Raw genomic sequence first — 14422 nt, forward strand, 5'->3', positions numbered from 1 at the left:
TGATGCGAGAAAAATTAGTAATGAATAATGGTCAGAATAAAAACTCCGAAAATAATTTCTTATGAAATGAAATAAACCGTTCTAACGAGGAAGATTAGTCACTTCATTATTGTTTATGATGATGACCTTTACATTATTCCATTTTAATCTTTGAGAAATTTTCAAATTCAATATGAATTCAATATTTGAAAACTTTTTAAATCTTGAATTTTAGTTTCAATTGAACAAAAATATTCAAATGCCTATTTCCTCGCATCAATATTCATTACTGAAAAATTTCATTTCAATTAGATATAATTATCTCTAAAAATATTATTTAAAAATATTAAATTTAGTGCTAAAATAAATATCAAAAATTGAATTGACCTCATGATTTCAGAAGGCATTCAAAATAGAAAAAATGGAAGCCACGTACTCAGGCTTGAAACGGCGCAGACTCTTTGGATCCGAAGATGATAAAAAGCTTGAGGTTATTGTTAAAGATGGGGAATTCAATGGCTGGAAAGAGTCGCCAAACTAATGCCAGGATTTTCACCAAAGCAATTACGTGACAGATGGCATAACTATATTTCTCCAAAAAATTCTTTTGGCCCATGGACAATTGAAGAGGACAGATTTATTGTTCAAAACGTCAAGAAATATGGGACAAAATGGTCGCTAATTGCCTCTCACTTAAAAGGACGAAGCGACAATTGCGTTAAAAATCGCTGGAATACTGTTCTAAAAGAAGATCAAATAATACATCCTGAGAAATATTTCAATTTAATAATTCCTGAAAAAAATTACCAGCCAATGCCACCAATTCAGCCTCCACAACCAAAGCCTAAGGAGGAACTTTATCTTGATGTAAGGTTTGTAGAGCATTTTTTCAAACCGGCTTCAAAAGCTGAAATGGAGCGCTGGACAAAAGGATCAGCTTCAACTGTTAAAATATAAATCTTCTTTTCTATGCATTAAAAAATAATTATATATATATTTAAATAAATGTGTTTCTTGTAATCAACTAAGATCTTGATGCAAACTTTTAAAAATTAATATTTAAATGCAGGTTATCATATCCATTTACTTTATTTTCGTATGCAATCAACGATATTCGAGCAAGAAATAAATTGATTGAATAGATTGAATCTTTCTTACAATATAAATCATTAAACTATGCAAAAAAACTGCCAACAATTATCTAATTATTAATAGCTATAAAATACCAGTGACTAATGGTTCTACAATGCACCAATCCAATTTTATCGTATAACTATTATCAAAGAATTATGCGTTGTATACGAAAACGATAAAAACAGTTTTAGAAAAGTGACGACTTTACGTGTCAAAAATATAAAAAGTGACGATTTTAATTCATTACTATTGATCTCTGGTATCTCGCGGCCTCTTTTCCCAATAGGTTGAAATTCCATTTCCTCGCCATCCACTCTCCATTTTGGGACCATGTTCATAAGATATCAGCCAAAATAATACAAATATGAATCCAAGAGCTTTATTGAATGCTTTAAGGTTCTTCGTTATTGCACTATCTTCACCTAATGTAGCTTTTGCAAGTCTTTCACCAAGACTACCTACTAATCCACCGACTTGACCGAAACGTGGGTCAATATAATTGAGACCATGAGCTAATGCGCCAGCTGCAAGACCAGGATTCTCAACAATCCAGCTACCTTTTTCTTTAACTTTACCCCATCCAGCTTTAACATAATCGCCGAAACCCATTTATTTCTTCTTAAAATAATGTCATCTTTTGTTGCTTCACTTCTTTAAAGTCGAAAAATTGCAAAACGTTCCCACTTTTTGAGAGGGACGTTTTGCAAAATAATTTTATAAACAGATCTGGAAAGTTTCATTTCAGTTTGATAATATATCTAACATCTATATAGGAGTGCCTTGCTGATTTGACCTGAAAGAGCGAAAGTTAGTTTTTTGATTTGAAAAAAGCAGGGTTTTCATTCTGGGACTCCTTCGCTTCGCTCGGAGTCCCAGAATGAAAAGCCTGCAATATAATTTTGTTATGGACACAATGTAGATACATTATATAATATCATGTATAGATCTATCATCTTCCAATAATCTTCTATGGATGAAAGAACAAATTTTGCAAAACGTCCCTCTCAAAAAGTGGGGAAGTTTTGCACACTCTCCTTTAAAGTCCGTCTTTCCTGCGACTATATGAACTTCCATATATGAACGAGGTGTTGGTAGCTCTTTGTATTTGTTCCATAACTCTTCCCAATCTTCTGTTGCTCCTGACTGTTCAATCATTGACTGAAAGTCTCTCATAGAATAACCTTGAAAGATAACGAAGTCAGTACATAGTCTCTTTATGTTTAAACATATGTGTCTCCATGTTTGACACTTAATTACTACAGTATAGTTATAATGTCTTACCTTAGTGATGAAGTTCGCTAATGGTGAACGTGGGTCATTCAATAAGTCATGACCACCATAATCGTCTAACACTAATAGAGAATTACTGGGATACTTAGTGAAAGGATATTTGTTCAACTTCTTTACAACATAAATAGCTATCTTCTTATACTCAAACTTTCCATCAGGTTTCCTTAGTTGATGCTTTGTTAAGATGTGTTCCATCTCTTCTGAAATTTTTTCGAACTTACTTTGAACGAACTCAACAATAGCGTAATACTTTGCTTTCATCTTAACGTTCTTCATTAAATAAGGCATAAGTTCTTTATCATCTTTTTTCAATACTGGTGCCTTAATTTGACTCATAAATGTCTTCGCTGTTTTATCCATTGTTCCTGAAGTTGCTGTGATAACTATTGGAGTAGAATGGATAATCATCAGAAAATGGCATAATGAGTGCATTGTTTAGTTCTTTACTATTTTTACGTGCTCCATCATGAAGAATCTTATCTACTTGATTAATAACTTTCTCCATCTTTTAGTTACATATAAAATGTCTAAATATGATGGATTATACTATTAACATGTTATGACTGATGGCACAATAAGTGGTAATGTTATGAACGAAAACGATAAAAACGGTTTGACAGAAAAGGTGACACTTTACATGACAAAAAATAGAGCCTTACTTTTGAGATATTTGCGATTGAAACTGAACCTTATGAGGTAGTGATCTTGAATCACTACCTCATAAGGTTCAGTTTCAAATAAAATTTGTCGCAATTTGTTATTCTTTTCGAATTATTTCTTATAAGATTTTACCTTTTTTAGCAGGGAATGCTTGTTATCATGCACACATTACAAATAACTACATGATAACGAACATTCCTCGCTAAATTGCTGAGAAACTTTGAGGAAATGTCGTACAATTTCCTCAAAGTTTCTCAGCTTTATATAGATAACTAGAGTCCCCTAGGCACTGATTCGGGCTCAGTACCTAGGAGGCTCTAGTTCTCTAAGGAAGTGATAAAATATTTTTGAATTTTGTAGATATTGCTACCTGTGAAGTACTGACTTCAAATCAGTACCTCACAGGTAGCAATTACATTGAAAGAAGGGAGAAACTTTGTCCGAATGTTAAACTATTCGGACAAAGTAGTTAGTATTTAGTAATTGGGTACCAAGGTCTACACCCCTTAGTACTCAAATTACTAGAATTTACAAAAACCATTTGACACGTTAAAATATTTTGACATTTACAAAAATAAAAAAAAATAATTTTTTTAAAAATTAACTTTAAAAATTAACGTTAAAATTTTTGACACTTCACAAAATAAAAAAAATAATTTTTTAAAAAATAAACTTAAAAATTAACGTTAAAATTTTTGACACTTCACAAAATAAAAAATAATTTTTGAAAAAATAAACTTTAAAAAATTAACGTTAAAATTTTTATTTATTTTTTTTATCATAGATGTTAACACCCAGAGTAAAAAAATAAACTTAAAAATAAATTAACTCAAAAATTTTTTAATTTCTGTATATACTAAATTTTTCATAAATGATAAAATTAATTTAGAGGGCTCTTTGAGCCCATCTCGCCGCTACGCGGCTTAGGGTAGATCTAACCCGATATCTAACCTCATTTCTAACCTTGTGAATTTTCTTATAAAGTTGCAATAGTTGAATTCATTAACTGAGCCTCAAGGAAGAAAACATCCTTTCTGTCTTCGAGTAATACAACGGGGCATTTATGATCGTGTGTAGAATACATATCAATCCAAAACTCTCTATTATTTCCTGATAACTTATAATATTTAATATTTGTTAATGGTGATGATCTAGTATGTCCAATAAATTCATTTTCAACCCCTTTAGCGATATTTGAATATAAAATGACTTGTTTTCTGTCCCATACATTATATGTTATTATTGGTGATAACACTGTTCGTTCTTCTCCGGGTTTATAATTAAATACATTCATGAAGTCTTCATTATACTGAGAAATTTTAAAACTTATCCTAAAATCACTTTGTCTCTTTTCTGCTACTTCATTAAACGGCGAGTATATAACAAATGTGCATGTATGTGAATCATCTATTTGTTCAATAAATTCATAATGAAAGTCTATAATCTGCGGATGAATTCCTTCTTCACCTAATTTATCAAGATACACATTTAATCCTAAAGCGTTTTTGTTAAATTTCTTTTCGAAAATTTCATTAAAATCATTCATGCATTCATATAATGTTGTATCATCTTTGAAATATTTATATATGTGAATAGTTTGCTTAAATTCTTGTGTATCGTTTATAACAACAACTTCAAGCTCAAATTCAACCTTTCTAAATCCTCGCGTTATATACATATTTGATAAACCAATATATTTTTCATTTATATTCACAGCCCAGTCAATAGGTAATTTAAATGTAATTCTATTTCCATTTATTTTAACATTTTCGTTTCAGAACTGAAAGCAACTGTTAAAGGTACTTGTCTATACATTTATTACAAACAAAAATATATCATTTATTCTTTCTTCTCAATGGAAAAGGGTCTTCGACCCTCATGAGGCTCAATGAGCCTCTTCAGCCTTTTCCTTTTCAGCTTTTTCTTTAACCTCACGTTCTCTTTTTGCTTTCATTCTCGGGTTCTTCTCTCTTCCTGCAGCTAATGCGGCTAACTGCTTTTCACTTAATTTCCTTTGTGGTTTTTCTTCGGCTTTAGGTGTCTTTAGTTCTGTTAATATCTGCTCACGAATTTCTTTTTTGATGGCTTCAATATCTAATCCTTGACTCATTTGATTACCGATAAAAAATTCAAAATTTAAAAATTTTATTTGAATTAAATATGAGCCTATCAAAATCTGAGAGACAATCGATTATATTAAATGATGCAAGAGGAATTCAGCATCCATTATATTATGTATCAACAAGTAAAGATGGAAAAATTTATGTAAGAAAAAGACGAGTTCCATTAACGAATTCGGAAACTGATAAAATTGATATTAAACCTCCTCCATCTAAAACAAAAGCGGAAGACAGCGAGGCTGTCAGGGCAAAGCCCACGATAAAGGAAACGGAACCTAAACCAGAACCTAAACCAGAACCTAAACCAGGAGGACTCAGAGAGTCCATCTTGGCGCAGAGCGCCGAAATCAAACCCGATGTACTTTCGATAACGAATCAAGAATTAATAGCTAAATTTGTAAATTTCATTGAAAAGCAAACGGAATCAAAAAATCCAGACCCACCAGTAAAAGAGCAGGAAACCAAAATTAATGAGGAGTTTGTGAAAAACGTAAAACATGAAATTATTGAACAAAAGAAACAAATTCCTCAACTAAGAAGAAGAGTTAGAATATTAAACTAAATAAATATTTTTATCTAACATAAAACATGCAAAACGAACAGCTTAACGAATTTACACCAGCTGAACATATCCATCAAATTCGTTCATATTTTGATGTAATCGATAATGCAATTAATATTGGTGATACTAATAGAAGATATATCGATGCAAAAATTCCATCACAACCAGGAAGCGCAAAGGATCATAACTGGGTCACATTCAATTTATCTCCGCCAGGTGAAAATATGCTAGACCTTTATAACACATTCCTTACAACTACCTATAAAAGTAAATATATCCTGGAAAGCTATTACTGGCTCATCAATTCCAAATACTAATTCTCCAGGTTTCTTTGGCGTTTTTGATGAATCAATTTACACCATTGCGCATATCAGTTATTAGCAAATGGAAGAGTTATTTATAGTCAGGATAACGCAAGAGAAGAAGCATATATCATTTCTAATTCACAGACTACAGAACAAATAAAGAAAGTTGATGTTTTCTCAAAAACGAGACATAAAGATGTATGGAAACGTTCTGGAACAGTTCGAACAGGTCAAATTATCTCAGGACCTTTAGCTGCAGGAGCTGAAATTAATTTTGACATTAAAATAAAGATTCCATGTCGTAAATTCCTTATTCTAGAAGTTATTAGATTTATTCCTGCTTTTGCAGGCAACATTCAGTTAAAGGTTAAATTTAGTAGCGATGCATTCCAGGTAACAGCACTGCCGGTAGAAGATATTTTAGCTCATAATCCTTCTTTAATCAGTCAGGTAAAAGATAATTATGACCCACCAACTAATAAATTTGTTCCATGGAATGAACCATTCAATATGATAACAGCAGTTTCTAAATCAAATGGTGAAATTACTGTTTCAACAGTTGAACAAAGATTAACGAAGAAATCAGCTGAATTCATTGATTGCTTCATTCATCCTAAAGCATTTTCACTCGATCCAAATATTTACACTGAATTAGTTGACCATTATACATCACAAGCTTTATGTTTTCCAATTAAAGTAATGGACTGGATTCCTATGGACGGTTCGTTCAGTAAAGGTTCACCATCAGCAACTTTCACAGCAGCTTATACACCAATTAACGTTAAAAGCATTTGGGCTTTATTTAGGAAGAATGATAATTATATCGTGAATTTCGAAAATCCTCAATTTGAAACCCTTCAATTATCAATGGGCGCTTATGGAAGTATGCCAGCTGAACCCGAAAGCTCTTATGGTCCTGTGTTCTATGAAATGGTTGCTAATGCATGCAATACAAATAACGATATGATAGGATTTAATGAAGATGTGATGAGGTCGTTAATTGATGATGGAAGCGTTAAACATTTATATGAATCATACGATAACACTCATTTCCTCTGTGGATTCCCTACGGAAACTGATTTCACATTTCAACAGGGTCAAACATCAACGGCACCAATTACATATAAATTAGGTGTTAAAGCTGATGATACAAATATAAGCGAAAAATACACTGTCAAACCTTTATTAGGATTTCTTAGAAATGCTTGTTTCGCTATTCAAGTTAGACCAGCCGGCATCCCTGCTGTTAGAATTGATGATTATAATTTAGCTGCTGATGGAGGTGATGAATAAAAATAAATCTAGTTAATTTTTAATTTTCTGATTTTTTTATTTTTATAAAACGATGGAAAATAATAACTGGGAAACGTTAGTTGCTGATGAAGATTACGAAATTAACACAAAATATCCGTATCAAATAAGAAGAAGAAAAACGGAAAGACTGTCAGTGAGTATGAAGAAAAGAATGGATATATAAGATTAACCCTTAACGGTAAAAAATATCTTAAGCATAGATTAATAGCTATTCAGTGGATTGATAATCCTGATAGTTTTGGGGAAGTTGACCATTACGATAAAGTTAGAAATAATAATATGATTGATAATCTACATTGGTGTTCAAGTTCTACAAATAATAGAAATAGAAGTAAAGCAAATGGAGTAGAATATAATTTCGTTGATGAAATCAGTGAAAATTCAATTACTGTTTCACATTATGGAAATCATGAATTTGAGGATTTATTTTACGACATCGATGCAGATTTGTTTTATTATTATAACGGTCGTCAGTATAAAGAACTATACATTAATGAAAACATAAATGGTTCATTATATGTTAACGTTTATGATGTTAATGGAAAAAGAACATGCATTACGTATAGTAAATTCAAACGCTTACATAATTTAATATGAAAAGTTTATTTTTGTCTTGAACGATAAAAATATATTATATCATTAATCAAATCATGACTTCAGAACTTTAATTTCCTTATGAAAGTATTTTTAGTCGTTATTGAAAAGTTAAACTTCTCTTCAAAACAGGGTGCTGTTGATTTGCATAAATCAAATGCGATTTCCTGACCATCGTGAAGGGCTTGATATAATTTCATTATACTGAACTCAGAATCTTTATCATATTTTCCAACAGGAATATGAATGTTCTTATCTTCATTATAATAGCATTGTACTGCGTCAGGAAACATTTCGTTAGCGGTTAAAGCAATGACATCTTGTTTTACGCCTTTCATACGTGCATGAAATGCAACTTCACCAATGTCATTTATTAAAAGGTCTATGTAAGTCTTCTTTCCACAAAATATCGACTTGTAAGCTAAACTTTGTTTATCTTTTGTGATTTCTGCAAAATCTGAATGAAACTGACCTAAATTCTTTCCTATTAATTCACGACCATATCTTTCTTAAATTGAGCTAAACGTGGTATGTCTTCATTGAAAATATGCATGCTATCACAGTCCTGGTAAAAGATATTTAAGCCCATATCCTCAGCAGTGCAAAATACTTCATTCATGATACGTTTCGACATAGATAAGATATTAACACCTAAGGGCAAAAGTTAAAGTGTCTGCAAATGCTTTTAGTTAGTTTGAAAATAGTTTTATCCGAACCATCTAAACCTTCAAATTTAATGATATGGTTATAATTTCTGATGGCATACCTAACAGCATCTTTATCATCAATGATTTTAATTTTCGACTCTATCGGGGACAAAATAGTTTTTCCATAAATACTGTTCAAAATTAATTTAATATTTTCTTGTAGCGGATTTTCTTCCTTCTTATACTTTAATCTCAATTCAAACAATTTCTTTACTTCATCTCTTATTCTAAAATCTCTTTTTTCATCGTAGTAGTAACCCTGTAATACTTCGCAGCTGATGCCCTGATATTTTATTAAATCCTGCAAAGCTATGTGGTCCACATACATTAAACAGCATGTGTTAGAACTTCTTGGAACCTTTAGCTCCGGGTTTAATTCTGGATCTACTGTTATTAATGGAAAGTGCCTTTTAATCTTAATCTCGGTTATTTTTATTAAAACAAAGAATCCGGAAATGAATTTCTCACCTTCAGGCTCGCCCTGGTCATCATCGAATAAATGTTTTAACAAATATTCACTGTTTAACATTTCTTTCTTCATAACCTTTGGAATTCCTTCTAAAGTATAAAGTCTCGCAATAGCTGAGGGATATAATGAAACAGCATCGAAGTCAGCAATGAGTTTCTTTTCGCTCTTTTGTTTCATGTTATCTGACAGCATACATCTTCCACCTTGAATACAGCGTGAAATAAATTCTCTTGGTTTATTTGAAAGGTCATATAAATTTCCATTCGGGAAATATACTCTGTTTTCGAAAAGTTTGTTAGCGATTGAACAAATGCTAACGTAATCATAAACGTTTAAATCAAACTCTTTCAATATATCATTTCTGAACTTAACAAAACCTTCTCTTAAAATCCTTACGTCCTGTTTGCAATAAAATGAGCTATATTTTTCTAAATCGAAATGGTTTTCATCTATTCTGCAGTTTTCGATTAAATCTATGTTTTTCATGAACGTTTCAATATCTTTTACAAACTTACACGCTTCAGAAATTACGCCAGTTTTGTTATCATTAACTAATAAAGAGCTTGAATAATATTGATACGGAAATACTTCCTTTTCACCACACTGCAAATGAAACATTTCAGGAAATAGTTTAAGCTTCTTATTTATAACAGTGTATGAATCTTTAATAATGATTGCTTTACCTTTATATATTCCCGTTATCTGCATTGTTCTAGAACCCTTAATAATTGGTGTTCCGCTAATTTCTGTTAAATGTCTTAAAATGAAATTGATATCATAACTGAGGTTATGAAAATATATTAAACTTTTATCAGGAATTCTTTCTAAAAATTTTGTTGCACAATTTTGACCCCAAATGCTTTCGCTAATCTTTCCATCTTCACTATCATAACAAATGTTAAAGGCTTTATGAACTCCATCAGTGCTACATTCAAAGTCAGCGAAGAAAATGTGTTCAGGAATGAATTTTTGTTTTGATTTATCACTATCTTTACTTTCAGACTTTTTCTTTAACTGAACACAGTAGTTCGGGGTATAATTTAAATCTTTAAACGGTGCAAGTTTTTGTTTATATAAATCTGTTGTATAAGTGAAAAGTTCACCATAAGATAACGGTTCAAAGTAATTGCACTCTCTTAATGTTTTCAAAATATCCCATAAAGGAGTTGTTCGCGTAGAATCAATAACAAATCTATTTTCCCTTTTCTTATATATTTTCATTTGACGCTCAATATTCCAGCCGCCTAATGATTTGAGAATTTCGTTATAATTTATGATAAAATATGTTGTCATAGGTAATCTTTCATTTAACATGTAATGGTCTTCAACAAGAAGTAAGTCAATAGTTCGAACAGTTTCACATTCTTTTGGTATATATCTCTTTATTTCATTATGTCTAGAGTCATTGAAATAACCAATGGTAACATTAAATGCTATGCCTGTTGCGTTAGAAATTTCCTGAATCTTACTTTGTGGAAAATCTCTAACTCTAATAACTTCACGCATGTGGTCTACCGTCTGCTCATCAACTCCAGCCTGAATGCAAGCATAAACGAAGCAGTTATCTTCTGTCATCAACTTAGCAGTTCTTTTGTTAAGTTCATTGAAAATTTGATAGCGTTCAAGATTTATAGGTAATCTGCAAAGATACTTCCAAAACTCACCACTTCTCTTTTTATTCGTTCTCTTTTCATCAAGAATTTCATTCCAAAAATCATCTATATCCTGTTTATCTCCTATTTCTTTAAGTCTGTTTAATAATCTTTGCTGACGTGCTGTTAATTTACTTTCATCTCTTTTTTCTCTCTTCTGTGGCTTACCTTTCTTAATATCGCTCATCGTTAATCCTTCATATTCAGTTAAATCATACATTTTAATTTCTTCGAGGTTCTTAATATTTGTCATGAAGAAATCATAATGTTTTTCAATTATTCCGGCTGCGTTTGCTTCAATCTCTGTTATAAAGTTTTCTTGCTTTAACTGATGAAGCAAAGCTCCGATGTTCTCGATATTCAATGTTGAATTAGTAAATTTACCATCGAGTTTATAACAAATCATCCATTTTTGCTGTGAATTTACTTTTATCTTCTGCAGAAGCCTAATAAACATTTTACCGAAACGTTCATGTAGGTAATTTCTGTTTTCTTCATTGAGTTCACGAATATTAAAATCTATGATTCTATTTCCTGCTTTAACATTTTTGCGTTTATTATTTTCATCCTTCTTTAACCATTTTTCGTCATCAAGAGCTTTATCGTCTATAGATTTAATAACTTCGTTTGCTTTGCGTAATTGTGCAATTGCTTTTGCATACAGCTATATTTTTCTTTTCTTCATCGCTTTTCTTCTTTCTCGTTTCCCTACACTAACATTAGTTATATCATACATTTCCTAACTTCCTTCGGTACTGCTTGTTTATGATATAAATTAACCTGAACATCATTTAAAGGAAATGTTTTGTTATTAATGTAATCATTAATTTTCTCGTAAGTGACTACACCTCTGTAATCATTGAGGTATTTAGCTAATGAAGATTTGTTAGTCGCATATCTTTTGCTAACTTCAATGTCAGCATTCTTCAATAACTTCTTAATTTCTTCATGGTCTAATCTAGATAGCTTTTTATACATCTTTTATGGAAAATAAAAAAAATATTTTCCGTAAAAAATATAATTTAAAAATAAACTTAATTTTTTTAAATAATTTATATTTTTAATTTTAATAAAATAATGTCTGAGTACAAGTTCTATTCATACAATGCTCTCGCTACTGCTGTTAAGGGTGAATTCATAAATGGAAAAAACGTGAACGTTATATTCAATAAAAAGTCTGTGAAAGAATCTAAATACGGTCAGTTCGTTAAACCATGCGCTATCATTATTGACAGAAAACGTTACACACCACATGAAATAGCAGTATTACTTAAACAGAAAATATTTGTAAATATCAAAGATACACATTATACGATTATGAAGAACTCTAACGTTGAATTTTTCAGCATTGTTTTAGATTTATCGCAGCAGAAAGAATTCAAGAAGGCGCAAGGCGCCGAGATGGGCTCAAAGAGCCCTCCAGGTGAAGTAGTTGTGAAATATTATCCTTCATCTCTGAAGACAATAACGAATAAAGATATAATCAATAAGCTCCTACTAGTAATTGAGGAAGCAACGATTGAATATGATGAAGAAGGAAAATAATGAGGAAATAGACCCTGAAGCTTTATAAGAAAATTTATTTTTGAAGAACTGAAGGTGTCACCACGTCACCATGTGTCACCTGGTTAATTAACTTCTTTTAAAAATGATGACAACATGACATTTAGACAACAGGTACGAAAGGAGGAAGGCATTTATGAATTATTTTTGTAAATAATTAGTTACGGTCAGTCAGTTAGTCAGGATCTTCGGTCCTGGCGCTTTGCGCCGTCAGTAAAATTTACACTAACATTCGATTATTCTAATATTACCGATTTTCATAAATACCGGCATCTGACCGCAACATTCGATTTCAGGGTCGAGATAATCAATAACGCACTGTTTACCTGTTATTCTTGATATAACATTTTCTAAATCCTCCTTTGTTAAAATTATTTGATTCTTACTAATCAGATTTATCAAAAGCTTCTTATCGTCTTTGAGTAATATTGTTTGATATAAATTAAGGAGGTAATGGTCTACGTTATCTGAAGGATTCGTTTGAATGTTTGAATATGGATTGTCGTTGGCATCACGCGATATGATTGGTTCTAATGGAGGTGGATATTCTAACTTAACTTCACTGTTAGCGTTTGTGTTTGAAGCTGTGTTTAAATTAAAGGATTTCAGCTCTGGCTCTTTATCTTTCAAGTTCTCCGAACTGTAATTTTTGATTATAATATTATTTGTCGTTCTTGAATCAACATTCGACGTCGGTTCAATAGGAACATTCACTGCACCGGCTAAGATGGATTTACTTCTCATTTTCTAAAGAATAAAAACCTTTTATTACTATAAAAATGAATAATATCTTTGATAAAGGTTTAAACGTGAAACTTGAAAATGAAAATCTTGTTGAATTCACTGAAACGGGCGCAGTTTATAAAGATGTTGAGGTGTTAAATAAGAAATCAAAAGGCAGAAGTCGAAATATGAACATCGATTATAAACCATTTACTATTTACGTAAATGATGGATCTGGTGGTTCAAACATTAAATATGCAGAAAGTAATAGAGTTTATGCGTTAAAAGGTGAAGCACTATCGATTAAAAACAGTTATTCTAATCTTTATCCTCAAAAACTGACTGATCCAGAAAGTGTGGACATGAATGACACCAAAAATATAAACAGAAATGGTGATAGAGATGGATGGAATCTATTCACTACACCTCATCTAAAAATAAAGCTTTAAAATAATGTTGGTCTTTCCCAAGGTATATTTTTAACATTAATTGTATTAGTCATTATATGAATTTCTAAATATGAACGTGGTGAAATGAGTGATTTATAAGCATCCCAGATTTCATCAAAAGGTAATGTTATACCTGATTGCTTCCAAATTAATTCTATATCGTATTTTGAGAAACCTTGAAATATAATCAGTAATTAAACGTTTAATATTTAATGCTAAAAACCTCCACGTTTGCATAAGTATTGCAACAGTCATGTGGTAATTCTGACTTTAGTAATTATAAATGGTGAATCTGGTTTTGAAACTAAACCTTTACCAGCGAAATCATCACAAACTAATAAAGTGTTTGATGATATTTTTTAAAAGGATATTTGAAAGTTTTGAGAGAATGTAGTTTGTCAATCGTTTCATATCATACGTACCATCCTGCTGTCTCAAATGATGTTTATCAATAATTCTTTCCATTTCTTCCGAGGTCTTTTGCATTCCTGATTGTATAAATTCAACTATTGCATAATATTTCTTCTTTCTTCTTATATATTGTTGAAGAAAAGAAATTAATTCGCTATCTGGAACTTTAATTACTGATGCCTGAACTTTACCCATAAATGTCTTCGCTGTTGAATCCATTGAATCTGAAGTTGCTGATATAATGATTTGGTCATAATATGAATCTTGACCTAATCGTTCAGTAATTAAAATATGACGAATTAAATTAAAAGTCTTTCCCGAACCCATTTTTCCGCAATAGAAATACACACCTTTTGAACAGAACTGATAATCCTTACTGAAGGGAAGAATTAATGAACTATTGAGTTTATCAGATTTTTCATTCATTTTTTCATCTACTCTTCAAATAAATGTTTCATTTTATTATAATTAAAAATGCAAGTCAGAAATT

The 14422-nt window shown here is 31.1% G+C and overlaps 9 protein-coding genes and 1 pseudogene across 10 annotated transcripts, besides 4 other annotated features; 5 read left to right on the forward strand and 5 right to left on the reverse strand.

Annotated features, from left to right (window-relative positions):
* Positions 1 to 519: 519 nt before the first annotated feature.
* TVAGG3_0643570 (RNA polymerase II transcription regulator recruiting protein) lies at positions 520 to 936 on the forward strand (the record flags this gene model as incomplete). Its single annotated transcript, XM_001301352.1, has 1 exon — positions 520 to 936. The coding sequence occupies one exon, from the start codon at positions 520 to 522 to the stop codon at positions 934 to 936; it is 417 nt and encodes a 138-aa protein (XP_001301353.1).
* Positions 937 to 1272: 336 nt separating this feature from the next.
* Positions 1273 to 1331: a mobile genetic element.
* A 28-nt stretch (positions 1332 to 1359) lies between these two features.
* Positions 1360 to 1722, reverse strand: TVAGG3_0643590 (uncharacterized protein; the record flags this gene model as incomplete). The annotated part of the gene is made up of 1 exon (XM_001301353.1): positions 1360 to 1722. One exon carries the CDS (start codon positions 1720 to 1722, stop codon positions 1360 to 1362), a length of 363 nt encoding a protein of 120 aa, XP_001301354.1.
* Positions 1723 to 2037: 315 nt separating this feature from the next.
* On the reverse strand, positions 2038 to 2811 carry TVAGG3_0643610 (protein of unknown function, DUF4106 family; the record flags this gene model as incomplete). Its single annotated transcript, XM_001301354.1, has 1 exon — positions 2038 to 2811. One exon carries the CDS (start codon positions 2809 to 2811, stop codon positions 2038 to 2040), a length of 774 nt encoding a protein of 257 aa, XP_001301355.1.
* Positions 2038 to 14422: part of a mobile genetic element that runs on past the window's edge.
* Positions 2981 to 3530: a mobile genetic element.
* Positions 4043 to 14422: part of a mobile genetic element that runs on past the window's edge.
* On the reverse strand, positions 4949 to 5173 carry TVAGG3_0643650 (uncharacterized protein; the record flags this gene model as incomplete). Its single annotated transcript, XM_001301356.1, has 1 exon — positions 4949 to 5173. The coding sequence occupies one exon, from the start codon at positions 5171 to 5173 to the stop codon at positions 4949 to 4951; it is 225 nt and encodes a 74-aa protein (XP_001301357.1).
* On the forward strand, positions 5224 to 5745 carry TVAGG3_0643660 (uncharacterized protein; the record flags this gene model as incomplete). Its single annotated transcript, XM_001301357.1, has 1 exon — positions 5224 to 5745. One exon carries the CDS (start codon positions 5224 to 5226, stop codon positions 5743 to 5745), a length of 522 nt encoding a protein of 173 aa, XP_001301358.1.
* TVAGG3_0643670 (uncharacterized protein) lies at positions 6981 to 7343 on the forward strand (the record flags this gene model as incomplete). Its single annotated transcript, XM_051241365.1, has 1 exon — positions 6981 to 7343. The coding sequence occupies one exon, from the start codon at positions 6981 to 6983 to the stop codon at positions 7341 to 7343; it is 363 nt and encodes a 120-aa protein (XP_051087952.1).
* On the reverse strand, positions 8021 to 8296 carry TVAGG3_0643680 (organellar and viral DNA polymerase type B; the record flags this gene model as incomplete). Its single annotated transcript, XM_051241366.1, has 1 exon — positions 8021 to 8296. The coding sequence occupies one exon, from the start codon at positions 8294 to 8296 to the stop codon at positions 8021 to 8023; it is 276 nt and encodes a 91-aa protein (XP_051087953.1).
* On the forward strand, positions 11892 to 12359 carry TVAGG3_0643690 (annotated as a pseudogene). Its single transcript has one exon. A coding segment is annotated over exon 1 (468 nt).
* On the reverse strand, positions 12575 to 13093 carry TVAGG3_0643700 (uncharacterized protein; the record flags this gene model as incomplete). The annotated part of the gene is made up of 1 exon (XM_051241367.1): positions 12575 to 13093. The coding sequence occupies one exon, from the start codon at positions 13091 to 13093 to the stop codon at positions 12575 to 12577; it is 519 nt and encodes a 172-aa protein (XP_051087954.1).
* Positions 13129 to 13521, forward strand: TVAGG3_0643710 (uncharacterized protein; the record flags this gene model as incomplete). Its single annotated transcript, XM_001294224.1, has 1 exon — positions 13129 to 13521. The coding sequence occupies one exon, from the start codon at positions 13129 to 13131 to the stop codon at positions 13519 to 13521; it is 393 nt and encodes a 130-aa protein (XP_001294225.1).

This window comes from Trichomonas vaginalis, chromosome III (genome assembly GCF_026262505.1).
Source record: "Trichomonas vaginalis G3 chromosome III, whole genome shotgun sequence".
Taxonomy (NCBI): Eukaryota; Parabasalia; order Trichomonadida; family Trichomonadidae; genus Trichomonas; species Trichomonas vaginalis.